General features: G+C 60.4%; 1 protein-coding gene across 1 annotated transcript in view; it reads left to right on the top strand.

Annotated features, from left to right (window-relative positions):
* Positions 1-25,626, top strand: part of Ptprs (protein tyrosine phosphatase, receptor type, S) — a 56,131-nt gene that overhangs the window by 1,247 nt on the left and 29,258 nt on the right. Inside the window, exons 2-8 of the mRNA XM_013022656.1 lie at positions 4,352-4,497; positions 4,685-4,826; positions 9,071-9,259; positions 13,601-13,711; positions 22,164-22,433; positions 24,081-24,662; positions 25,401-25,534. Of these exons, the coding sequence (XP_012878110.1) occupies positions 4,352-4,497; positions 4,685-4,826; positions 9,071-9,259; positions 13,601-13,711; positions 22,164-22,433; positions 24,081-24,662; positions 25,401-25,534 (1,574 nt within the window). The remainder of the gene's footprint in view (positions 1-4,351; positions 4,498-4,684; positions 4,827-9,070; positions 9,260-13,600; positions 13,712-22,163; positions 22,434-24,080; positions 24,663-25,400; positions 25,535-25,626) is intronic.

Raw genomic sequence — 25,626 nt, 5'->3', positions numbered from 1 at the left:
CTGCCTTGTGCGCTGGGCCTCGGCTGGTCTTCATGGCAGCGTTTGGTAATGTCCATCTTGGCAGCTCCTGCCTGAGCAGAGGAAGTTGACCTGTGCCCGCTGGAAGGCTGGGGAAACTGAGGCACTGGTCATCATCACAGTGAGGAAGTGGCTGGAGTATTACCTTTCCATTCATTCCTTGGAAGACGTTTTGTTTTTGTGCCACTCTTGGGACTTGAACTCGGTGCTTTCCCTCACTCAAGGCCGGCACTGTACCCCTTGAGCCACAGCTCCACCTCTGCGTTTTGGGTGGTTCATTGAAGATAAAGAGTCCTGTGGACTTTCCTGTCTGGGCTGGTTTCCAGCTGTGATTCTCAGATTGCAGCCTCCTGAGTAGCTGGGATTGCAGGCGTGAGCCACGGTGCCCAGCTTGTTTTGTCTTTTGACTCCAGTTCTTGCTGGGCAGCCCCTCTGGTCCTCCTGCCTCGGGCTCTGGAGTGCTGGGTCTCAGGGTGGCCACTGTGTCTGGCGGAGGACCTTTTCCTGGCTTCCTGGGGATGAGCAACAGAAAGCTGTCTCTGGACCGCCCCACCCCGCCCGGCCCTCCTGCACAGGGCTGGCCTGCCTTGGCACGGCGTGTGGGTTCAGAGGGGCCGCTCTTTGCCAAGGGTCTTCCTGTGTGTTTTTGGATGTTTCTGAGCACCCGGGGCCTCACCCGGTGATGCCTTAGCGCCCTCCCCCCCCCATCGATGCTGGTCCTTGTGTCCCCAGACAGAAACCCCTTGCCCAGCCGCAGCCACCAGCCTGGCTTCTGCTCACCGAGTAACACATGCACTGCCTCGGCCTGGGGTACAATGTGGGACTGTAGGGCTCACCACACGGCCCCCTTGCCAGTGGGGGAAACTGAGGCTGCACAGTTGAGTCCAAGGGAGCTGAGTTCAGATCCTGTCTGTGACCCTGACAGTCTGAGCTCTTGTGAGCCCATTCAGTAAGTTTTAATTTAATTAATTAATTTACTATTTTTGTCATTTCTGGGGCTTGAACTCAGGGCCTGGGCACTGTCCCTGAGCTTCTTTTGCTCAAGGCTAGCACTCTAGCGCTTGAGCCACAGCACCACTTCTGGCTTTTTCTGTGTATGTGGTACAGAGGAACTGAATCCAGGGCTTCATGCGTGCTAGGCAAGCACTCTACCACTAAGCCACATTCCCAGCCCCTCAGTGGTTTTTGTTGTTTTGGTTTTGTTTTGTTTTTGGTCCATTGTGGGGCCTGAACTCTGGGTCTGGGTGCTGTCCCTTAGCTCTTCAGCTCAAGGCGAGCACTCTACCACTTGAGCCACAGCACCATTTCTGGTTTTCTGGTGGTTTACTGGAGATAAGAGTCTCACGGACTTTCCTCCCTGGTTGGCTTTGAATGGCGATCCTCAGATCTCAGCCTCCTGAGTAGCTAGGATTACAGGCGTGAGCCACTGTCACCCAGCTCCCTCAATGGGTTTTTTTTTGGGGGGGGGGTTCCGGTCGTGGAGCCTGAACTCTGGGTGGGCCTGAGTGCTGTCCTTCAGCTCTTCAGCTCAAAGCTACTGCTCTAACACTTGAGCCACAGCACCACTTCCGGCTTTTTTCTTTTTGCTTATGTAGTGCTGAGGAATCGAACCCAGGGCCTCAGGCATGCAAGGCAAGTGCTCTACCACTGAGCCACCTTCCCAGCCCCCTCAATGAGTTTTAAAAGAGCTCCTGCTGGGATCTGGGTCCTGCCAGAGGCCCCTTTCCCGGCTGTTGTCCATGGTGATGGTGGAAGAAGCTTCCAGAAGCTTCCTCACAGCTCAGGGAATAGTCCTGTGAGGATCCAGAGGGCAGGTGTCCCAGGCAGGAGACTCAGTCTATGCAAAGGCCCTGTGGCCACACAAGGACCTGGGCTGGTGAGGGTGGGTGCTTGGACCATGGCTGTGACTGCTGGCTGGTGACCCTGAGGCTCTGAAGGTCAGCATCGCTGTGTCTTGGGGACTTTGTCTGTGGTCTGTGTGGTGTTGGCAGTGATACTGACTCAGACCTCCTCCCTGTCCCCATGGCTGGGGTGTTGGGGGGCCGAGCCCGGGTTCTGGCCCTGGTAGGCTGTATGGAGGGGCCTGGCCTGTAGGACGGTGCCCACGGGCGTCAGCCAGGTGGGGTCGGGGCGGACGGCTCCATCCCTAGGGAGGAAGGTGCTGCAGAGACTGTCTGGTCTGGGAGGCCTTCTCAGAGAGCTGCAGGACGGGCGGGGGGGGGGAGGACTCCCCTGTTCTGGCACCACCACTTCTGTGGAATCTGCAATGGAAAAACAGAAATGGGGCCAAGCCTTGCCTGGAGCGGGAGACCCTGGCTTCAGTGCAGGCTCTGTGGGGACCCCTAGTGCCCCCCATCTGTCTGGGCACTGTCTGCCACTGCCTGGTGGGGGGGTTCAACCTTCGGCTCGGGGCTTCGGGTGCAGACCTGCCCCCCATCTGCGGGGCACAGGCTTGTCTGTGCTGGCTGGGCACTGGGACCTGCCTCCCAGCCTCCCAGCCACCCCGGGCCCCTTAGTCCAGAAAAGAAGGGTGGGCCGGGCGCCGGTGGCTCATGCCTGTCATCCTAGCTACTCAGGAGGCTGAGAGCTGAGGATCATGGTTCAAAGCCAGCCGGGCAGGAAAGTCCGTGGGAATCTTATCTCCAATGAACCACCAGAAAACCGGAAGTGGCGCTATGGCTCAAGCAGTAGAGCACTGGCCTTGAGCTGAAGAGCTGAGGGACAGCACCCAGGCCCAGAGTTCAAGCCCCACGATCGACAAAAACCAAAAAAAAGGGGGGTGGGTGTGCTGAGGGGGCTCTCAGGATGCTCAGGCATTTACTAACGGGGTGTCATGGGGACAAGGCCTGTGTGACCCCTCCCAGGCCCAGAGCCAAGCGAGCAGGAGAGCCAGGGTCCCCCTTCTCCGGTCCCCAGCTCAGAAAGCAAGGGGACCCAGGAGCCTGGCCACTGCGGGGTCCCCGCCCGGGAGTGGGCAGCACAGCTCAGGCGGGTAGAGTGGCACAGGGTCACCCCGCCACCCGAGGCGCAGTCCCGGGCCCCTGGGGACCGAAGGCCGCAGCAGCCGGGGCGGTGGGGGGGAGTGCACCTCAGTGCTGTCCTTTCCCCACCCCAACTCGAGGGCCGCCGCCCGGCGCCTGACCACAGCCACACCCGCCGAGGGACGCTCAGCCATGTGCAGAGGAGCCGAAGCACCAGGGGAAGCGTCCCCAGTGTTCTGGGAGAACCGTGTGGTTCCTTGTCCTGGCACGAGGTGCTCAGAGGCTCCACGTGGGCCACCCATGCCTGTCCTCAGCCAGAGTGCCACGCTTAAAACTGGAAACGCCCACCGTCTTTCTTTTGTCGGTCGTGGGGCTTGAACTCAGGGCCTGGGCGCTGTCCCTGAGCTCTTCAGCTCAAGGCCAGTGCTCTACTGCTTGAGCCACAGTGCCACTTCTGGTTTTCTAGTGGTTTATTGGAGATAAGAGTCTCACGGACTTTCCTGCCCGGCTGGCTTTGAACCGCGATCCTCAGATCTCAGCCTCCTGAGTAGCTAGGATGACAGGCGTGAGCCACTGGTGCCGGGCTTCTTTCTTTTCTGTATAACCTGCTCATTTTGTGAAACAATTCCACTGCACAAGATCAGTTTCTTGTTCTGTAGTTCCACACCTAGCTGAGGCACCTGGGCAGGCAGCCGCCCTCAGGGTGCCAGCCAGTGCAGGGCAGTGCCCGCCCGGCCGTCCCACACAACTCCCTCCACGCATGCGCAGCACTGGATGCCCGCTTCCCTGACGGGCAATGCCCCCCCCACATGCATGACTACACTGTGCGCCCTGCCCTGCCCGGCCGGGTCTCCCTATGCCCCGGGCCAGCCCTGAGTGAGTGCATACAAGTCTGCTTTAAGCCAGGCCCCTGCCTCAGTGTCCCTGGAGTCCGGGCAGTGATGGCTGGCCCTCTGCCCTGGTTGAAAGGACATGGCTGCCAGCTCCTGCCTCCAGCCTACACTGGAGCTCCAGTGCTGCCACCCTGCGTGGGGCCTCCGGTTCCCCACTAAGGAAGTAAGATCATACTACCTCTTCCTAGTCTTAGGGTTCAGCTGGTCACCACTGGAGGCCTCCACAGTCTAAATCTGGGGGTCCCAGAGTCTCAGGCACCTGTACCAGGGTGTCTAGGGGTGCTGCATCTACGCATTGCCTGTGGCTGCACCTTCCTCCCCTTCCTCTTCCTCCAGCCCTTCCGTGGCCTGCGTGGTCCCTCCCTTGGCTGGGTGAGGGTCAGGGCCGTGTGTGATCCCCGCAGGGTCTGAGCCACCCCGGAACCCCTACAGCTCCCCATCTTTTTGCTGAACCCCCAGAGCCGCCCAGATTTATCAAAGAACCCAAGGACCAAATCGGAGTGTCGGGGGGCGTGGCCTCGTTTGTGTGCCAGGCGGCGGGCGACCCCAAGCCTCGGGTGACCTGGAACAAGAAGGGCAAGAAGGTCAACTCGCAGCGCTTCGAGGTGAGTCGAGCGTGGAGGCCGCGTCCCAGAGCGCCCCCCTCCCCCCGCGGCCACACTGGGGCCCGGCCTGCCACGGCCCGCTGCCTGGGTGCTGGGGCCCAGGCTAGGCCTTGCCCTCTCTGAGCCGGAACACTGCACCACATGCCCAGGCCCCCCATGCGGCCTCACCCGCCCGCCCTCCCCGCAGACCATCGAGTTTGACGAGAGCTCCGGAGCCGTGCTCAGGATCCAGCCGCTCCGGACGCCCCGGGACGAGAACGTGTACGAGTGTGTGGCCCAGAACTCGGTCGGGGAGATCACCGTCCATGCCAAACTCACCGTCCTGAGAGGTACGCGGCTCCCTGGGGGGCGGAGGGGGGGGACAGGGCGGACCCTGGGCTTTGGGGACAAAATAGGTGGCCTTGAACTCCGCTTTGGATTTCCCTTGCCCAGCTGGTAACCGGGGCCGGGCCGCACGGGGGAGTGGTGCCAGGCGGAGACCCTCACGCATTACCTCAGCGGGGATCTTCCACTTACAAGGACCCGGCCCCGCTCCGGGGCATGTGAGAAAGACAGGGCCTATCTGTCATTACAGCATCTGGGAAGTAGACTGGCTTCAGGTCTGGCTTGATCTAGGGGTTCAGTTGGTGCTCCCACACTTTCTCCTGGCCATGTTTTCTTCCATGTTGTCTTGATCCCTGGCCAGCCCCACCCAGCCTTCACCCGGGGAGCTGCCCATGACTCTGGAAGAAGCGGCTGTGTGTGGTAACTTCCTTCCAGGCGGGTCAGGTCCCAAGGAGGGGCTCAGGGAGAGGCAGCTCCCCGAAACCCAGGGCGAACAGAGGCAGCCAGTGCTCTGAGCCACTTGCCTGGCCTCCGGGCTGGTCTTGCTGGGGTTAGCTGGGCTCCAGGCTGGTCTTGCTGGGGTAAGCTGGGGCACCAAGGAATTTCCCCGGCTGCCCTCTCTGCCTTCTCCCTTCCCACAGCAGGGCTTTGGCTCGCAGGTGCTACCCACCCTAAGATCACACCCCCGCAGTTGTTGCTGTGTGACTTCAGGCAGGCGCATGAGCCTCTCTGAGCAATGGTCAGGAAGTGGACAGTGACGGGCAGAGTGCGAGGACTTGGGGACCACGATTGGCCTCTCTGCACTGTTTAATTTTCTTTCTTTTTTTTGGGGGGGTCCGGTCATGGGCCTGAACTCTGGGCCTAGGCACTGTCCCTCAGCTCTACAGTTCACGGCTAGCGCTCTACCACTTGAGCCACAGTGCCACTTCCGGCTTTTTTCTTTTTGCTTATGTGGTGCTGAGGAATTGAACCCAGGGCCTCTGGCATGCAAGGCAAGCGCTCTACCACTGAGCCGCCTTCCCAGCCCCTGCACTGTTTAATTTTCACTGTGATTGTTATTCTGGTTTTAACAAAGCAGCAGCCCTTGGCCGGGTGTCCCCAACCTGTCACTAGACAGGTTCACATGGTGGGGATAGGCAGACAACCTGCTCAGCCTGCGACCCTCCCCATCCCCTCCTCCCTGTTCCCTTTTTCCCCCTCCTTTTTCCCTCCTCTCTCCTCCCTCCTCTCTGATCTCTTAAGTCCCTGTCTGGAAATCTTTCTCCTTCCTGACAAGGACCCACAGTCTAGGCTCTGTGTGTGTGTGGGGTTGGGGGGCGGAGTCTGTCCTGTCCCGCCCCCTCCCAGGCTATTTTTGCCTGACCTTTCCTGGGCACAGACCGCCCAAGGCCTCCCCATTGTCCATGCCCATCCCCATTGTTGGGGCCCCCAGAGCCAGGACTCCAAAGCTCTGAATGTGGCCTAACTCCTGCCCAGGCCCTACAGGCCTCCCTGAGAGGCTGTTCTGGACTGGCCCTGCCCTCCCCACAGAGGCCTAGGCTTGTCCCTCTCCTGCCCCGGCCCCCTGCCTGGGCCTCCTGCCTCCCAGGGGCTGCCAGGGCCCCTCCCCTCAACACTGCCTCCTTCTCCTCCTCCATCGCGCCATCTGATTGTGGACCCAGTGCACGCCTCTGCACTGTTGTTTTCGTTCAGCTCCGAGGACTCCAGCACATTGTGGTGCGCGGTGAACATTTCTGTTTGATTAGCGCAGGATGGCCAGGCCCTGCTCGCTGGCTGGCTGCTGCCCACACAGGCGCCGGGGACCCCGCAGCCTGCACCACGGGCACTTGGGGCACCGCGCTCTGCCGCGCGCCGTGCAGCCCACGCCCGCGGCCCCCAGGGGCACCGGGCCTGCCATTTTGGGTGGTATTGGGGACTCACCACGCCCGGCCCAGGAAGGATGGTGAGCCTGAGCCTGATGGTTCTGGTTCAGTCCTGCCCTGGCCCGTCCTGGGCATAACCTGGGCAGGTGTGTCTGGCTGAGCCTCAGTTTCCCCCAAGGATGCTGTGCCCCATCCTATACAGCCCCTGACGTGCGGTCCAGGGGCTCTGTCCACCCCAGCGAGACTGTGGCTCTACCCTGGCCTCGGCCCGTGTGTACCCGGGGCTCCACCTCCCCTCCCCACAATGGCAGCTTCTGGCTGGCTGTTCCCGGTGCCCCTGTCCCTCTGACCTTTGTCAGCAAGCACGCGCCTGGCTTGCCCACAGTCTGTCACCCGAGTTCACCTCGCCACAGGGGGTAGAGAAGCAAATGCCCATGGCTGTGTGCCAATAAAACTTTATTAACAAAAAGGCCACCTTGGCCTCTGCTGAACTTGGGGCACCTAGCAACTTGCTCTCAACCGGATGCTGTGACCCCTGTTTTTCCAAGGTCCTACCTGCAGATGGCCAGGTTCCTACTGGCCATGGAGGGGTCACCTGCACCCCGGCCGCGGCTTGTGCCTCAGCCAGCCAGGTCCCTCCCTAGTCCACTGGACGCTGAGCCCGGGGCTCGGGCACCAGCTGTGCTGAGCTGAGAGCCCACCAGCCAGCCAGCTGCAGCCTGAGCGGCCGGTCTTGTCATTGTGTCTCCTGTCCCTCGGGACAGTGAGGAGGACCAGAGTGGTCGCCCCAGGCATCCCCTAGCTGTGGACCCGTCCGCTGCCGCAGCCACGGGGCAAGGTGGGCACGCAGCACACACAGCAGCCATGGCCTTGAGCCTGTGGGAGGGCAGCGGGGTCCCCCCGGCCCCGTGACTTTTGATGGCCCCTTCGCACGTCTTCCTGTGATGGGTGTGTGAGTCCCTCCTGTAAGGACTGCGACCTCATTTTACCTTAGTCTCCTCTTTATTTATTTTTTGGTTGGTCGTGGGGCCTGAGCTCTGGGCCTGGATGCTGTCCCTCAGCTCTCCAGCTCAAGGCTAGCGCTGTACCACTTGAGCCACAGCGCCACTTCCGGCTTTTTTCTTTTTGCTTATGTGGTGCTGAGGAATCGAACCCAGGGCCTCATGAATGCAAGGCAAGTACTCTACCACTGAGCCACCTTCCCAGCCTTTAGTCTCCTCTTTAGAAGACCCGCTTCCGAACATAGGGTGGTCCTGAGATTGTAGATGCCATGTTTCAACACACGTCTTGTGTTTTGGGGTCACAACTCAGCCTTGACAGGATACCATTGGGCATCTCTTGGTTATGGTGTTTTGTTCTTTTTCCTCTGGGCGCCGTCCCTCAGCTCTTCAGCTCAAGGCGAGCGCTCTACCACCTGAGCCACAGCATCACTTCCGGTTATCTGGTGGTTTATTGGAGATAAGAGTCTCATGGATTTCCTGCCTGGGCTGGTTTTGAACCATGATCCTCAAATCTCAGCCTCCTGAGTAGCTAGGATTACAACCCAGCTGGTGGTGGTTTTTTTGTTTTTTTTTTTTTGAGACAGGGTCTAACCATGATCCTCCTGCCTTAGCCTTCCAAGTGCTGGCATTGCAGGTGTGTGCTTCGGTGCCCCTCTCCTGCCCCAGCAGCCCTGCACTGAGGGAAAGGGTGGGCGGGGTAGGGCTGGGATGTGGGTAGTGGGTGGGTCCACAGCTAGGTGATGCCTGGGGCTAGCACTCTGGTCCTCCTCACTGGCTCCAGCAGGCCACCAGCCCTGTCCCACGGCAGCCCGTCCCGGGCCCTGCGCCACGCCGCGCTCCACCCCCGGGCTGCCAGCCCAGACCTGGTCATTTGCTCATCTGTTTGCTGAGCTGGGGTTTGAGTCCTGGGAAGAAAGGCAGTGGGGACCACGGAGGGCCGGGGCTGCTCACTGTGGCCACAGCCAGCGAGCCACTTTCTGTTGCCTTGGTGCTGTGTACATTTGGGGCATCATGCCCGTGCAGAAAGTGGGGTTCCTGGAAGTGGTGCTGTGGCTCAAGTGGTAGAGCGCTAGCCTTGAGCTGAAGAGCCGAGGGACAGCGTCCAGGCCCAGAGTTCAGGCCCCACGACTGGCCAAAAAAAAAAAATTATGAAAAGAAAGTGGGGTTCCTGGACTGCACCCCCCCTGCTCGTGCCAGAGCCCCCGTCCCTCAGGGAATGGATTCGGATTCCACACCCGATACCACCTGGGCCTCCAGGGCGCACCCAGGCAAGGAAGGACCACGGATCCGACCCACGGCTCCGATGGGGGCCTGGGCCACGTGGGGTCATCGCGGGCGCAGACAAGGGGCGCCCGCCACGATCCGACCTCAGCCCTGTCTCCCCAGAGGACCAGCTGCCCCCCGGCTTCCCCAACATCGACATGGGCCCCCAGCTGAAGGTGGTGGAGAGGACGCGGACGGCCACCATGCTGTGTGCTGCCAGCGGGAACCCTGACCCCGAGATCACCTGGTTCAAGGACTTCCTGCCGGTGGACCCCAGCGCCAGCGGCGGGCGCATCAAGCAGCTGCGCTCAGGTGAGCCGGGCTCGGGGGGTGGGGGCTCGGGACCGGGAGGGGCGGCAGGCGCAGACCTGCAGCAGATCCGGAGGTGTAGAGGCGGGGTGCAGCATCCTCATGGGCTGTTCAGAAGGGTGCAGTGAGCCAAGAGTGGGGAGGAGGGCAGGTGGCGGGGAGAGGGCTCTGGGTGAAGGTGGAGGCTGCGCTGGGCCCAGGGAGGCTGTGCAGAGAGAGGGAAAGAGGGAGGGGGGGGGGAGGGGGAGGGGAGGGGGGAACTCCGGTGCGGAGTGGAGCCGCAGTGGGCAGTGCCCCAGCGCTGGCCTCGTTGGTGAGGGGTCTGTGTGGGGCGTCGTGTGCCCGTGTCACTGTCCCATCCTTGTGGCCTGTCTGTGTGCGTGTGCCAGCTCCCCGTGTGACCCGACCTGCGTCCTGCGTGGGTGAGAACACGCAGGGTGCACCTTGGCCACACAGCGGTCCTGCCGTGTGTCCCTCCTGCCGTGTGTCCCTCCGGCCCCGCCCAGTCAGTCCCACAGTACTGATCAGGAGCTCCTGCGGTCACCTGGCCTCTGTGGAGCAGCCCCACGGAGTGGGCACCCGGCCTCAGTTTCCTTATAAATCAACAGCTTCCTGCGGGACGCGGTGTGGGCTGGCGCTGCACCGCCCTGCCCCTCTCCCGTCCTGACTCACGGGCAGGCGCCCGCAGCTCCGCATTAACACTCTGTTCTCTTTTCTTGTCCCCCATAAACGCTCAGAAACCTTTGGTAAGTCTGATCTCCATGACAACCACTAACGGCCCCCACCCCACCCCCGCCTCCCCACACTAACAGCCACGTGCGGTCACTGCCCCCCACGAGGCATGCGACTAACTTCCCGTGCTGCCCGGAAGGAAGAGAGGAAAGGGACCCGCTAGGCCGCAGGGCGGTGCGGGCCGCAGGCTTCCGTGCCCCCCACCCGTGGCCCGTGGGCTGCAGAAAGGGGCTCATACCGCGTGGGTACTGGAACTATGGTAGCAGCACTGGTTCTGGGAGCTTCTCTCCCTTTTCCCAGTGTTTAGCCTGAAGCCATTGAAAACCAGCTCATTCTGACTAAGGTGGGCGTGGCAGATAGGGGACCACCATGGCTCAGAGGTGAGCCGCACACTAGCGTGTGCGTTCATTGCCAGCTCTGCAGAGAGACGCAGGAGACAGATCCTTTCACACCTGTGATCTGGCCGTCCCGGAACCCCTAGTTCTTCTACCATGTCTTCCGGGTGCAGGGAAGCTGCATAGGTCCAGGGTTGGCTCTAGTCCCGCCCTCCAGGCTTCCAGTTCCGCCCTGTGGCCATCAGCAAATTCCCCTTGCCTCTGTGGCGCCGGCAGCGTGGCCATCCATAGCACTGAGAGCAGGTCCAGAGAGGGCCTGAGCGACGCGCAGTTCACGCGAGAGCATGCCCAGCCCACAGCCCATCCTGCCTCAGCCGCAGAATTCGAACTCAGAGCCGCCATTCCTGCTGGCCTATGTACCCTTCTGGAAAACAAGCCTGGGCCATCTGGAAGGAAGGACCTGTATTTCTTGTCCCTGTAGCTGGTCACAGCTTCCTGCGCCTGGTCTTGGGGTCCCGTCGTCCCAGGGCAGGGGCCGGGGCAGGCGGGTAGATCGCGGGCAGACGCCGCTCCTGGCTCCGTCCTGCGGGCACGGCAGGCAGGCTGCCTTTTCCTCTTCTCCTCAGGGGTGGCAGGCGGTGGGGCGCCCAGTCCTCAGTGCCCTTCCCTGCCCTCCCCCTCAGCCTGTTGGTGATGCCTGACCTTTGCTACGTGTCTGGCCCCGGGCACTAACTGTCCTCCCTGTCCTGTCTCTAACAAGACTCCCAAAACCCTGCTGCTCCTGTCCCCGCAGTCTGGACTTCACTAAAAATAGCCCCTTGTTGGAGCCCCAGAACCCTGAGAGGGGAAGCAGCCCTCAGGCCAAGCCAGAACTGAGCTTCTAGGCTCAGCCTCCTTGGAACCCCGATTGCCACCTCCTCCAGAAAGCCCTGGAGCCTGCAGGCCCAGTGGTGGCTGCTGTCCTACTGGGCAGTCCCATCTCTGGCCACACCCCCACAACTGCACTCACCTGAGTGGACAGGCCAGCTTGAGGTCCCGCCTCCCTGGCCCTGCCCCTGACCACCCTCACTGATGTGAGTGGACAGGCCTGCTCATGGTCCCGCCTCCCTGGCCCCACCCTCTGGCCGCCCTGTCACTCACCTGACTCTCTCTGCTTCCCTTCACAGAAAGCACTCCGATCCGAGGTAAGAGGTTCCTTCCCGCTTACCTGCCACTTACTGCCCCCAGACCCTCTTGACTCCATGACCCCCCAGAACCCAGTCTTCTTACCCCACCTAGCGTCTATCTGGTGTCTGTGTCTGTGTCTCTGTCTGGGGCCAAGGGGGAACAGTGGTGATACCTCAGGCCACCTGGTCGGGGAGGGGAGGGAGTGCTGGGAGTCAGGTGTGTGGCCACCGCTCAGTGCCCAGCCCTGCCCTGGACACATGTAGTTTTAACACCCGTATGAAGGATTTCAGAAGGGAATTTCCTTCAAGTGCTGATGATCTCAGAAGCTGAAGCTTTGACGGCCCTCGGGGCCAGGTCCAGTGTCAGCTCCGTGTGTCCACAGCCTGGGCGTGGAGTGCGGGCTCTCACTCGGAGCCTGCAGGTGGCTTCCTGGTGCTGGGGCTCTGCTGTGAAGCCAGGCTCTGAACCCACACCATGTTTTCACGCCGAGTGTTTTCTCACGGGAAGGTGGGCTGTGATTACTTTCTGTTCGGTGCTGCACAGGGCCCGGGAAGCTCACCCTGGTGCCTCTGGATCCTGCAGAACGCTCGTGTTTCTCTCCCTGTTTGCAGGCGTCACGGGCCTCCCCTGCTGGCCTGTGAGCTCCGGCACGTAGGAGAAGTGAGCATGGATTTCTGCATTCATGCATACTGAAACCTTACGATCTGGGAGTTCAAATTCACCTAGAACCGTTGGCCTCATCTTTATATTGACTTCAAATACATGCTGGAGCTCCACGCTTAGCTCTGTTTGTGGACTGTAAGACGCTTTAAATGAGTGGCCACTATGGCTCACAACTGAGATCCCAGCTACTTCGGAGGTCTAGATTGGGAGGACTGAGATATAAGGCCAGCCAGCCTGGACAGAATGTTAGTGAGACTCCATCTTAACAAACAGTCTGGGTCTGGTAGTGCTCGGCTGCCATCCTAGCTGCACAGCAGGCATAGATAGGAGGATTGTGGTGCAGCCCCCAAGCACAAGTGACGGACCTGAGAAATGGTGGAAGCAAATAGGGCCTGGGGGAATGGCTCGAGTGGCACAGTACCCGCCTACCAAGTGCAAGGCCCTGCGTTATGTCCAGACTTGCAGTGAGACCTTGGGTGAACAGGGTAGGCCCCACTTCAGACCTACCTGAGCAGGGCCCTGAGCCGGGATTCCCGGGGAAGCCCGGCCTCCCAGCCAGTCAGACTCAGCAGCTGTGGCTTGTTCTCCACTTTCCTGGGACGGGCAGCATCCACAGCCGTGCGGAGCCAGGTCTCCCCATCCGCCAAGACACTCAGAGAAGACTTGTCCTAAAATTGCAAACTTTTTTTTTTTCTTTTTTGGTAGTACTTGGATTTGAATTAGGGATTTTGTGTTTTCTAGATAGGTGCTCTCTGACACAGAGTTGTATCTCCAGTCCTAATTTTAATTTTTTTTTTTGTTCCAGTTTTGGGCCTTGAACTCAGGGCCTGGATACTGTCGCTGAGCTTTTAGCTCAAGGCTGGCTGGTGCTCTTCCACTTCAGTCATAGTTCTGCTTCAGGCTTTTTGCTGGTTAATTGGAGATAAGAGTCCCATGGATTTTCCTGCCTGGACTGGCTTTGAGTCACAATCCTTAGATCTCAGCCTCCTTAGTAGCTAGGATGACAGGCATGAGCTACTGGCGCCTCCCTTCGCTGGTCAATTTGGAGGCTGAGCCTTGCTTCCCATCCATCTGTAATCTGGCCACTCTAGGTTTCCATATTCGCTGGGATGACAGGCATGAGCCACCTCTATCCAGCTTTCCTCCGGTTTAGGAGTCTCAGCTCTTTTCCAGGTTGGGCTGGAATGTCGATCCTCTAGATCTCAGCCTCCCCTGAGCTAGGATGGTGGGTGTGAGCCATGGCACCCGGCTGCCAACACTGCTGAAGGACAGCAGGGCCCTGAGGGCTGCAGGGACAGTCGGGGTGCTAGGGTGGCACTCACTGGAAGCAGACCTTGGCCACACCTCGCCCGACCGACCACTAGGAGCTGGCCCGACAGGCCTGCAGCAAGCCCTTCCTGGCAGGCCCCGCGGGCTCTGTGGCCAAGTTCCCTCCTTCTCCCCACAGGAGCCCTGCAGATCGAGAGCAGCGAGGAGACGGATCAGGGCAAATACGAGTGCGTGGCCACCAACAATGCAGGCGTGCGCTACTCCTCCCCCGCCAACCTCTACGTGCGAGGTAGGGAACGCCGCCGTGCCAGAGGCAGGGACCCCCCACCCCACCCCTGGGCTCACAGCCACGGGCTCCCCCGACCCCCAGCCCCGAGCAGGAGGCCCTGCCCTGGGGTGCCAGCAGACTAGGACCCAGCCCCTGCTGGATGAGCCTCACCTGACCTCCTGTGGAAAACGGGGGTGGCTGGCCTCCTCTGCCCCGCGTCCCCCCCCCGCCGCCCCCCGTGGGCAGCAGGACTGGGGGATATGGTGAGGGTGGGGTAGGAGAGCAGGGGCGGGGTCACTGGGCCTTCAGGGCCGGGGGAGCCTGGAGGCTTTGCCCTGCGCCCCTCCCCTCCCCCAGTTGGCTTTCGTGGTGTGTTGTGGCCTTCCTGTGTCGTGTGCTGGCTTTGCTTCTCCGAGTTGTGGCCTCGTAGCTCCCCCTTCCCCGCCCCACCCAGTGCCCTGGATCTAGGATTGGGGAGGGGGGTATCTTGGAGGTTGCCTTCCTTCCCTAGTTTCCCCAGCCTCCCGGCTGTCCCAGAGCCGGGGGTGCGTTGAGTGACCCTCACAAAGGGACCCGTCTGGCCCGCACGGTCGCTGCCGCTCTGTGCTGCTCACCCAGCCAGCGCCCAGGGTGTCCCTCCCTGCGGTGGCCAGAAGCCCAGGGTCCCCGACAGCCATGTCTCCACCCCACCCCAGGAAGCCGTTCTCCCAGAGGTGCAGGGGGCTCTGCCCCCACGTCTGTCAGCCCCTCTTTGACTCTCTCGGGTCCGTTCAGAAGTCTTCATCTCCCCTCCTCCTCCTCTTCCTGTCTTCCCACCCTCTGATGGCCGTTCCTGTCACTCATTGGTAGTTGGCTCAGTAGGAACTGACTGGGCTGCATCCTTCTCCCTGCCTCAGTTTCCCACATGTGGTGTGCCAGGCCCCCTGAGTGCCCCCTGGGGAGCGCAGTGGGCCTGCCCACGGCCCCTGCCCTTCCCGCACCTCAGAGCAGCTCCGGGATGGTGGGTTTGCACCTGGCCTCTGAGGAGGAGGAGGAGGAGGAGGAAGAGGAGGCCGTGGGGGGCGGGCGTGGGGCGGGCCCGTGGATCTGCCGCCAGGGTGCTCCGGTGAGTTCTGATGCGTTTGCCAGGCTAACCTGTGTGTTTTCCTACCAGCACTGGGGATGGGGTGTGTCTGGTAGGGCTCAGTGGAGAGTGGACGGCCGGTGAGGGTGGGTGGGCAGGGCCTTTGGTGAAGGCTCGAGGGGCCCTCTGTGTCCTTGGCCCCGGAGCTGGGGTCCCAGCCTGAGCCCCCTTCCTTCAGGGCCAGGCCAGGACCCGGCTCCATCTCTGTTCTTTGCCTGGGTCTCAGCCGCTCCAAAGTTGAATTTAGAGAGAATCAAAAAAGCAAATGTAGACTTTGTATGACCAGAGCAGGGTGGAAGACAGAAAAGGTCGTTGCTGTTCCTTTTCCTTTTTAATTTTAATTTTTTTTTAATTTTTTTGGTTTAAAGAAAAAAAAGAACAAAAACGATTGCAGCTTTAGCCTTGGGAAGTCCTCTTTTTACTCTCTGTATCTCCCCTATTTTTTCTCTCTTCCCCATGTCATTGTTCTGCATCAAACCCCCTTAACATCCCTCAGAGCTTCGAGAAGGTTGGTGTGTTTTTTTCCTTTTTACTTTCTTTACCCACATTTTTACATTCTGAGAAAAAAAATGACACACACACACGAAACACACAGACACCGTGCAGACACGCACAGACATGCACACAGAAAAAAAATCTAAAATATGAATATGAACGATAAAACAGAAAACCACCAAGCAAGAGCAAAACCCAGAAAGACACAAAAATCTCAGCCGCGCCCAGCCCGGCTCAGGGCCGGCCGCACACATGCGATGCTTGCATTGTGGTCCCTCTGCATCCGTTGGTAATGTTGTTGCTAAGTTTCTGCACTCGTCGTCATGGTAACTGGGCCTGATGCATGCTGGGAGAATGTAAAATCTTTCTGCATGCCACTCTTGTTGGTTTGGTGACCCCCCCAATGCCTTCTGTTGGAGTGTTTCTTGTCTTCCGTTCTGTGTTTCTTTTGGTTTTCTTGTTATTTTTTTCCTTTCTTTTTAATTTCCTTTACAATTTTTTTCTTTTTTTTTGGGGGGGGGACTTGATTGGTTTGTTTTCCCCCCTCCCACCCTCTCAGTTGTCCACTTCTCCAAAGCAATTGGTCTTTGGTCCTGTCTTGTTTCTGTGCTGTTTGGTTTTGGCTCCCTGGGCTGAGCTGTTCTGGTCTGTGGCTGCTCTCCAAATGCATTGTGACTCCAAAGCCAGTGTTCCTGTCCCCGGTCCCCACGGAGGGCAAGGGCTCCACAGCCGTGACGCGGGTGCAGAAAGTGACCGTACAGGTGTGGGGGTGGGAGGGGGACCAGCCCCAGGGGCAGGGGGCAGCCCCTCTTCCCAGAGCTGGCTGGTGCCCGGGCGCCCCTCTGGACAGCCCTGTGGGCCTTTCTGTCTGTCTCTGTCTCCCACCCCTCATCCTTGCAGACTGAGGTGGAGTTGGAGGGCTGTGTGAGCCCTGGTTCTCCATCCCTGACCCGGAGCAGGCCAGATGAGCAGGGATGGGCGGCCCAGCACCCCCTTCAGGCTGGGCGTGCTTGGTGCTCACCGTAAGTTCAGGGATAGTTGGTGCCCCCGCCTCCTGAATCCTGGCCAGGCACAAATCCAGACCTGCCCATCCCCAAACCATGAGGCACGGCAGACTGCAAGAAATGATCGGCCAGTTGTCTGGCCCCAAGTGTGTGCCAGGCTCCATGCCAGGCCCACAGGGAGCGTGGTCACTTTCTGAGTCACCTGAGCGTCGACGCTGTGGAATTCCACAGAAAACCGGGGGACTTCTGGACACAGCCTCTCTCCCGCTCTCTCTCTGTCTTCCCTCTTCTCTGACTCCCCCCTCCCTCCCTCCCTCCCTCCCCACTTCCTCTTCCCCCCCCTCCTCGTCTCTCTCACTTCTGCAAACCTCTCCCCAAGAAAGGCCTTAGAGTCCCCCCAACTCCAGATCACAAACAGCCCCGACAAGGTTGCTCTTGGGGTGCACGCGTCACCCAAGTTTGTAGCCTAGATGGCAGCTGGAGCCCTGGCCATCCCGCCCACACCCCACACCCTCGCCTGCCTTCTGTTACGATGGGGCCCCCAGAATGCGCTTGCTGCCACCCTTACCAAGGCGGTGCCCAGCTGCCCGCCTGGCCCCAGGAAAGCTCCCGTAGGGAAGGGGGCTGCCCAACCCGCCACCAAATCTAGGTCCAGGTGCCCCACCGCTGAGGGAGCGGCCCTGGACTCCCGCGGACTCGGGCCCCAGCCGCCCAGCTGCATCCCGTGACCCTGGGCCGGTCATTGGCCCTCTTGTAGACTGTCCATATCCTAAGAACAAGCTGAGCGGAGCCCAGCCTGCAGGGTAGCGGAAGCCTATCAGGCCCCCGAGTAGTCCCTGTTCCCACGGGTGCCTGTGTAGCACGAGGAAGTCAGAGCCAGGCCTCACTCTCACGCCCCATCTTCCTGCCCTGCCCCTCCATGGTGGCAGAAGCTACTTCATTCCTGTAGACTGGAGCTTTTACTTAGCTTTTCTGAGCCCCCTGAGCTCCAACCTAGGTAGGGGGCTCCTCCAAACCCACTGTACCCCCACCCCAAGCCCCTGGGCCAGAATGAAGGTGAGGGCTGAGCCAACCTTGCAGGTAACTAGCAGCCTGCCAGGAGACTGGTCCCAGCCCACTGTGCTGCTCAGAAAGCTACAAGCATTCTTCTGCCTTGTTGTGGGTCGCCTCGGGTGCCCAGCCCCGGGAGCCTGCGGGAGGTGAGGGGGACCACTCTCCCCGTTAGTTTTCTTGTGTCCTTGAAGTTGCCAAGCTCTTGGGGTATGGCTTAGTGGCCAGGACCGCTGTCTTTACCGACTGGTGTGGCCACAAAGCACTGTTCTCCACAGCGCCTGCCGGTCAAATGTGTCCCCCTTGGCTGCGACAGGAATGTGAGCAGGTTTAAGGGATGGGGGTGGGTGCTAGTGCCCCCACACCCCACGTCTCCCTCACAGCCATTGAGGGTTTGAACCCAGGTCTTTGCATCAACCCTCACCACGCCACTTGCAGGGCGGAAGTCTTAAACTGAACGACGGGGTTATCTCTAGATAGCCCACGGCAGGAGTAGAAACAGGGACTGGGCTCAGATTTCATTTCTTCCAGCCATGCTGGCCTTGCTGGCCACAAGCACGCGTGCACACATATACACACTCATACACACGTGTGCGCACATGCATCCATCGGGCCCCTGACCGGATGTGGATGTATCAGGACCCCAGCCCCTGTCATCCTACCCCAGCCCAGGGGAGAGGGGCTAGGGGGTGGGGGCTCCGCTGGGGTGAGGGGCCATGGGGTTGCAGGACTGCGGGGCACCGCAGGAACACTGAGCTGACCCCGCCTGCTGCCTGTGCACCGCGCTTCCTGTGTGGGTGGGCTGAGGGCTGCTAGCTTACACCTGTCCTTCGGCTCGAGTGGGGGGGTGGGGGCAGGCAGGCAAGGGCAAGATCTGGGGAGGGGGTTGACGAACAGGAGACGGGGTAGCCCCCCGCCCCCCACCCAACGATGAACACGAGTCGACAGCACAGCAAAATGCCCAGTTCGGAGGTCGGCAGCAAGGCCTGGGCCCGCCAGTCTCTGGGCGCTGTGTTTGAGGCGGAGGGAGGGCTGGCAGCAGGGGGCGTGCGCGCCAGGCAGGGTACAAGGAGGGTGCAAGCAAGCTTTGGGATGGGGTCTCTGACCGCTCCCTGGACAGGTGTAATCTAAGCTTACATCCGCTCCCAAGGCTGCTCAGCTCCCATCTCCCCCCCCCCGCCTCCTATCCGTACCCTCATTCTGGGGTGCAGAGAAGCCTCGCATACTTTCTCTCTCACCCCAAAATGCAGAGCCCCCCGCTTGCTAACTCATTGGGATGTGTGTATCACTGCTGAGCCCCACCTGGCGTCCACCCAGAGCACCTCACTTTTGAGTTCCCTTCCCACCCACCCTCTTCTCCCTGCCCCGCTTCCCTGGACCCCCACTTTTGTTCTTTTGAGTTTTTGCCTCTTCCTGCCTGGGGGAGGGTTGTCTCCTGGTTGCTTTGAGTTGTTTTTCCATGTGAATCGGGGTTTGAAGCGACCACTCCCCACCCACCACCCCCTCCCCGCCCCGCCGCCCACCCTCCCGACCCCTCGCCACGCGGGTCCCTCCACTGGGAGCCCCGGCCGCTCGGTGACGAGAAGAGCTGGGGACCAGAGCCAGCTGGTGCGTGCTGAGGACAAGGCTGGTGTGGCCCCTCATAACCCGCCTGGACCCTCCACTCAGGTCGGTAATCGGGGGCCAGGGTCCCTCGGGGCCTCTCCGTCCCAGGGTCCTGTGCTCACCTTATTTTCTAACCTGCACCTCAAGCTTGCAGCAAGGGGTGGAGAGGACATGGGTGGGTGTCCGCACCACGTTGGGCAGAACACAGCGTCGGCCGTCCGTGGCGGCCGGGTGGGCCTCGCGGCAAACCAGCCCCTTCGGTTGGGACCACGTGGGGGAGGCCACGTGGGGCCTCGGCTGACAGCTAGTGTTGTCACAGCACCTTCCACCTGGGGTCCGGCTCACGGGTGATGGGCCTGCGCGTTGCTTTGTTCCATGCCTAAGGGTTGGGGAGATTTTCCAAGTTCCGGTGCCCTTGGTATTTCAGATCAGATCAGATGGGAGCAGGTTCTAGCACGGTGCAGGCCCGTATGGGGGCCTTACTGGCCTCCTGTTGAACCGCGGCACTCAAAAAGGGGGCCTAGGGTCTCTGTTCCTGCAGCACCTGCGGGGGGGGCCGCTCTGATGGCTTCTGGGCATCTGTTAGGGAGCTGTGGGGTTACCACCCCCATGGCTGGAACTCCTGGTGGGTGTTATGCAGCTGGGGGACCCCCTGCCACCTCGGTGTTCCCAGAGGGGAGGGACCTAGAGGGAGAGGGCCTGGTGGCCTCCACGCCGGCCTTCCCCCAGTGCTGGTGGGCAGAGGCCGGGAAGCCGGGCTTCTTGCTCCCCCGCACTCCCCTTCCTCGCTGAACCCTCGCGTCCCAGACCTCAGCTTCCCCGTCCACCCCTAGGAAGGCTGAAGCACCCCCTTGCTGCCTGGCTGCTCTGTGTGGCCGGGTGAGCACTAAGCAGCCCCCACCCCAGCTGTGTGCTCAGACACATCCAGATGTCTGCATTTACAAGATGGGGAAACTGAGGCTCCTGCAGGGTGGGCAGCCACACAGAGCTGGGTGTTCTGAGTCCACCCGGCTCGGTTGTCCGATAGGGGCCGTAGAGATATACTCAGGGGCAGCTGGTTTGCCACGAGACCTTTCTTCACAGTGACCCCGGCCCTGGAGGCCCGGTCCCCCAGCCGAGGCCCTGGTGTGGTGGGGAGGTCCGATCCTGTGTTCTGCCGGCAGGGAGGGGCAGCTCCCTGGGAAGCCACAGCCCCTGTGTTCAGACCCCGATTTTCAGCCCCACACCATTCCATTTTTCCCCCCTTGCTTTTGGGTGTTGCGTTTCATTTTGGAGGGATGTTTTAGTTTAATGTGGTTTTTTAGGATTTTTTTTTTTTGCTTTTGCTTTGTTTTTGTTGTTATTTCTCTCCTGATTTTGGTTTGGACGTCGGTGCCGTTTTCTGTCCTGGATTAATTAGCTCCCTCCGCTCATCCCCATCGTCCTCTGTTTCCATGACAACACAGCCTCCGCATCGCCTGCCCAGCCTCCCATGGAGGCCGGCGGCGGGCTGCTGGCCTGGACCATGTCCACTGGCCGATCGGACCCATCGCTCCCCTGCCCCCCTTCCACCGGCCCTGCCCGACGCTCCCCCATCTCAGCACCCCTCACCTCCTCTGTCTGCATGGCGCATCTCTCTCCCCCGCCCCATTCCTCCCCTCCAGCGGCGCCTGCCGCCCTCCATCCTGTCTCCACCGTGACTCTGGACTTTTCAGGGGGCTCCTTTTCTGAAGGGCTGTAGCTCCTACCCTCACTGTACCCCAGATTCAGGGAACGGGTCAGGGTCTCCGATGAGGGGCCAAGGCTGGAAGGGAGTGGAGCAGTGAGACCGTCTTACAGCAGTCCCGGCCCATCCGGGTGGCCACACACCCAGCCTCAGGGTACGGGGACACAGCCCCAGCACCGCCCTGACTCAGCCCCCGTGCTCGCTCAGGTCCACAGAGGTCACTGGGGCCAAGGCCTTTCTGCCCGAAGTCTAGCTTCACCCCAGCCCTGGTTAAACATCCGCCCCTCCCCCCATCTTCCGAAAACGGAGCCCCCGAAATCCGTCCTGCCGCCTTCCTCGCCTGCGAGGTCCCCACAGAAGGCGGCATCTGCCCCTCACTGCTACGAAACGCAGAGTGGCCCTCCCTCCATGTTCCACCATTCCCCCGACTACCCGTGACTGGTTCCTGCCCATGGCGCCCGGGAGATGTGGGAACGTGCGCCCACATTCCCCCACACCCGCTAGAGCCACCGCGTAGCCTTCGAGTGGGTCCCCGCCTCCTTGTCTGTGCCCGTCCCCCTGTCCCCTCTCTCCTCTCCCGTCCCTCTGTCCTTCCTGGTGCCCCTGCATCACCCTCTCTATCCTGCTCTCTCCTTTCCCCTCTCCTCCCCTCCACTCCTCACCCACTCTTTTTCTCTCCGTCCCTTCCTCCCTCCCTCCCCCTCTCCCTCTCCTTCTCCCTCTCCCTCACTCTCCCTCCTTCCCCCTCTCCCTCCCTCCCTCTCTCTCTCTCTCTCTCTCTCTTTCTCTTGCCCTAGTGTGCATGATGTCTGTCACTTTTGAGACCTGCATTTATGGATGGAAACTTGTCAGATCTGACAGAAGCTTTTAGAAGGGTTTCTATACCCCACACCACAAAAATTTCATCAGAGTTTCTCATCTTTTCCTTGGGGGGAGGTGGTGGGGCCGCGAGTCCCCAGAGCAGCCCCAGCGGGGTGGGACAGTCCAGCTCCAGGCCCTCCCTCTCTGCCTCCTGGCCCAGAGACCCAGGGAGCTGATGAGCTGTGCTCCCCGCCTGCCAGTCTCCTGTACCCCGGCCGCCGCAGCCAGAACCTTCCAGTGCCCTGCACCCAGGCTGCAGCCCTGACTCAGAGCAAAGATGAGAAACAGCTGATAAATTTTTGTGCTTCTGAGCGGCGACCCCAGCGGTCCCCGAAGCCCCGTTTTGACGTGACGCTTCGTGTCTCTTGACTCGAGATGGAGAACTCTCTATTGTTTGTGAACTACCTTCCTTTGAAGTTTGGTTTCTTTGTGTTAGAATTTGGTTTTTTCATTTGGTTATTTTGTTTTCTTTTCATTTTGGGGGGGGGAAACTGACTGGGGGAAGAAACAGCCCTGTGTATATTTAAATGGTGTTCTACTTTTTTTTCTTTTCCTTTGTTTTTCTTTTTTGTCTTTTTTCCTTTCTTCCTCCACATCCAATCCCCCCACCTTGCGGCCGTCCCCCCCCAGTCCGCCGCGTAGCCCCCCGCTTCTCCATCCTGCCTGTGAGCCACGAGATCATGCCTGGCGGCAATGTGAACATCACCTGCGTGGCCGTGGGCTCGCCCATGCCATACGTGAAGTGGATGCAGGGGGCCGAGGACCTGACGCCCGAGGACGACATGCCGGTGGGCAGGAACGTCCTGGAGCTCACTGACGTCAAGGACTCGGCCAACTACACGTGCGTGGCCATGTCCAGCCTGGGCGTGATCGAGGCCGTGGCCCAGGTCACCGTGAAGTGTAAGCCGGGTACAGGGGAGGGGGCCGCAGACTGAGCTCGTGTTCCCCCTGAGTTCTTTGGACATATCACTTCCTGGCTGTAGATCAGCGATGGGCGCTCTGTGCACTGCGGGGCAACTTGGTTGTTAGGCAAAGATCTCAGCGTGTGCGTGACAAAGCTGGAAGGTGTTGGGGCAGTGGCTGCAAAGGAGACACATGGTGGGCATGGTGGGCAACACTCAGGAGGCACAGTCAGGAGGGTCACAAGTCCCAAGCCAGCCTGGGCTACCAGCGTGACTCTGTCTGAACAAAGCTCTGCCCAGGCCGGAGCGGAGGCGTGGCGTGACCCGTCCGGCCAGCCACAGCAAAGTTGGTACAAATTAACTTTTATGGGCACGCTGCACAGTCACTTCACAGCTTTTGGGCCACCTTGGCAAAGCTGAGTGGAGAAGCGCGCTGAGGGCTGGTGGCATGCCAAGTTTGCCCCGGGGCCCATAGGGAGGGCGCGATTCTGTGCTTCTGGGCCTGTGTTGCTCCAGGCTTTGAGCAGCAGGGACAGGCAATGGTCAGAGCTGGGAATGGCACCCAGGTCTCCCAGTGTGGAGGATGTGGGGAGAGGCGTAGCTGTGGTGCTGCTTGCCCGGGTGGCGGGGGCTTCAGGAGGGACGTGCAGGGAGAAGTGGGAGCAGACAGACCTGGGTGACCAGAGGGATGGGGCTGCAGACATCTTAAGAGACTGAAATACTTGTGTCTGTGTGTGTGCCCATGCACGTGTGCCTGAACTTTTGGGCACAAGGCTGGGGTTCTACCACTTGAGCTACAGCTCCATTTTGGCTTTTTGGTATTTAATTGGAGATAAGAGTTTCATGGACTTTCCTATGCCAGCTGGCTTTGAACCATGATCCTCAGATCTCAGCCTCCTGAGTAGCTAGGGTGACAGGCTTGAGCCACTAGCACCCCACTTCTTTTTAAAGGTCTGAAACAGGTACTTGAACTTGGTACCTGACAACTTGTGCTCACTGGCTGGTGCTCTACCAACTGAGCCATGCCTCCACCCCCTACTTTTCTGGTAAATACTGTTCTAGGAAGCAGATGTTTTCAGGCTGGGTATAGTGGCTCACACCTGTAACCTTAGCTACCTGGGAGGATCCCAAGTCAGCTGCAGCATGAGTGTTCACAAGACTGGACCTCCACATGTGTCTGGGGCCGGTGGGGTTCCTGCCCTCGCCCGTACCAGGAGCGACCACACGGGATGATCAAGGCCACTGTCCAGGCATTAACGGTCACCCTATCTTTCTCGAAAGTAACCCAACCCAAAGTGGGTCTGGGCTGTGCTTCAGTGGCAGGGGTCATGATCAGGCGTTGGCCGCCTGCCTAACTTGTGTGAGACCCAGAACTCAGTCCCAGGCTCTGCCACGCACAGATCGCATGTTCTCAGCTTCCTGGGTTGTGTGGTCACAAGTGCTCAGCCTCCATAACAGGACAGCACGTCAGCATGGCTGTGCTGCAGTAAAAACTTTATTTGAAGACACAGGTGCCGGGCCGTTGACTGGAGCCCTGTGCTGCAGAGCTGGGGTGGGGTGAAGGCTCAGAGAGGGTGGTGATGTGGTCAGAAGCCACATGGCACCCTGTGCCTCTCCTGTAACCCTGCCTGCCCCTTGCCCACAGCCCTCCCCAAAGCCCCCGGGACCCCCGTGGTGACAGAGAACACAGCGACCAGCATCACCGTCACCTGGGACTCGGGCAACCCGGACCCTGTGTCATACTACGTGATCGAGTACAAGTCCAAGAGCCAGGATGGGCCATACCAGATTAAAGAGGACATCACCACCACACGCTACAGCATTGGTGGACTGAGCCCCAACTCTGAGTACGAGATCTGGGTGTCGGCTGTCAACTCCATTGGCCAGGGCCCCCCCAGTGAGTCGGTGGTGACTCGCACGGGCGAGCAGGCCCCAGCCAGCGCCCCACGGAACGTGCAGGCCCGCATGTTGAGCGCCTCCACCATGATCGTACAGTGGGAGGAGCCCGTGGAGCCCAACGGGCTCATCCGCGGCTACCGCGTCTACTACACCATGGAGCCCGAGCACCCTGTGGGCAACTGGCAGAAGCACAATGTGGACGACAGCCTGCTTACCACCGTGGGGTCCCTGCTGGAGGACGAGACCTACACCGTGCGTGTGCTGGCCTTCACCTCCGTGGGCGATGGGCCGCTGTCGGAACCTATCCAGGTCAAGACACAGCAGGGGGGTGAGTGCACACACCGGCCCGGCACTGGGGCTCACGCCTGTCATCCCGGCTACTCAGGAGGCTGAGATCTGAGGATCGTGGTTGGAAGCCAGCCCGGGCAGGAAAGTCTGTGAGACTCTAATCTCTAGTTAAACACCCAAAAGCCAGAAGTGGCAGTGTGGCCTGAGTGGTAGAGCACTAGCCTTGAGTGAAAAAGCTCAGGCATAGCGCCCAGGCCTGCACCAAAAACAGTAATAAAACTTCAATATCACACACACACACACACACACACACCAATGCTTGGTAGGGTTGAAAAGCTTCAGGTTCTCCTGGAAGACCCCAGATTGGGCTCTGTGAGCCCATAGGGTATAGGCCGGCAATGCCTGGGCCGGGCTGGACTCCAGCCCCCACCCAGTGGCTTCTCCTCCTGGCCCTCGCGGCCGCCTGGCAGTGGGTTGAATGGGGTTCCTGGTCAGTAGGGGCGTCCCCCTCCTGCTGGGGCTCGCCTAAGCACGTGGGGCTCCAGTCCTGGACCTTGGCCACGGGAGTTCAGGCATTTGAAATCTAAAATGCGTGAGAACAGACGGCTGAGCTCAGCTAGGTGGCCGCACAGGGCGTTCACTGCAGTGGATGGCTGGAGCCCCCTGGGCGCGCGGAGGCCGTGGAGGAGCAATCTAGAAACATCCTCCCCGAGCGCCAGGAGAGGAGGGTCCCTGGGCTTGGGCCGCGCCCCCCATTTGCACTGGTCTGCTTCCCCAGTGCCCGGCCAGCCCATGAACCTGCGGGCCGAGGCCAAGTCCGAGACAAGCATCGGGCTGTCGTGGAGCGCACCAAGGCAAGAGAGCATCATCAAGTACGAGCTGCTGTTCCGCGAGGGGGACCGCGGCCGCGAGGTACCCTACCCGCCACTCACAAGCCCGGCCTGCGCTCCTCCCACCGCCATGGGCCGGCCCCGCCCACCGCAGCCCCGCCCTCCGCCATCCCC

This window comes from Dipodomys ordii, unplaced genomic scaffold, assembly GCF_000151885.1.
Source record: "Dipodomys ordii isolate 6190 unplaced genomic scaffold, Dord_2.0 Scaffold64, whole genome shotgun sequence".
NCBI classification, from domain to species: domain Eukaryota; kingdom Metazoa; phylum Chordata; class Mammalia; order Rodentia; family Heteromyidae; genus Dipodomys; species Dipodomys ordii.
The sequence above is the reverse complement of the archived record's forward strand: the minus strand, read 5'-3'. Positions and strand labels throughout refer to the sequence as shown.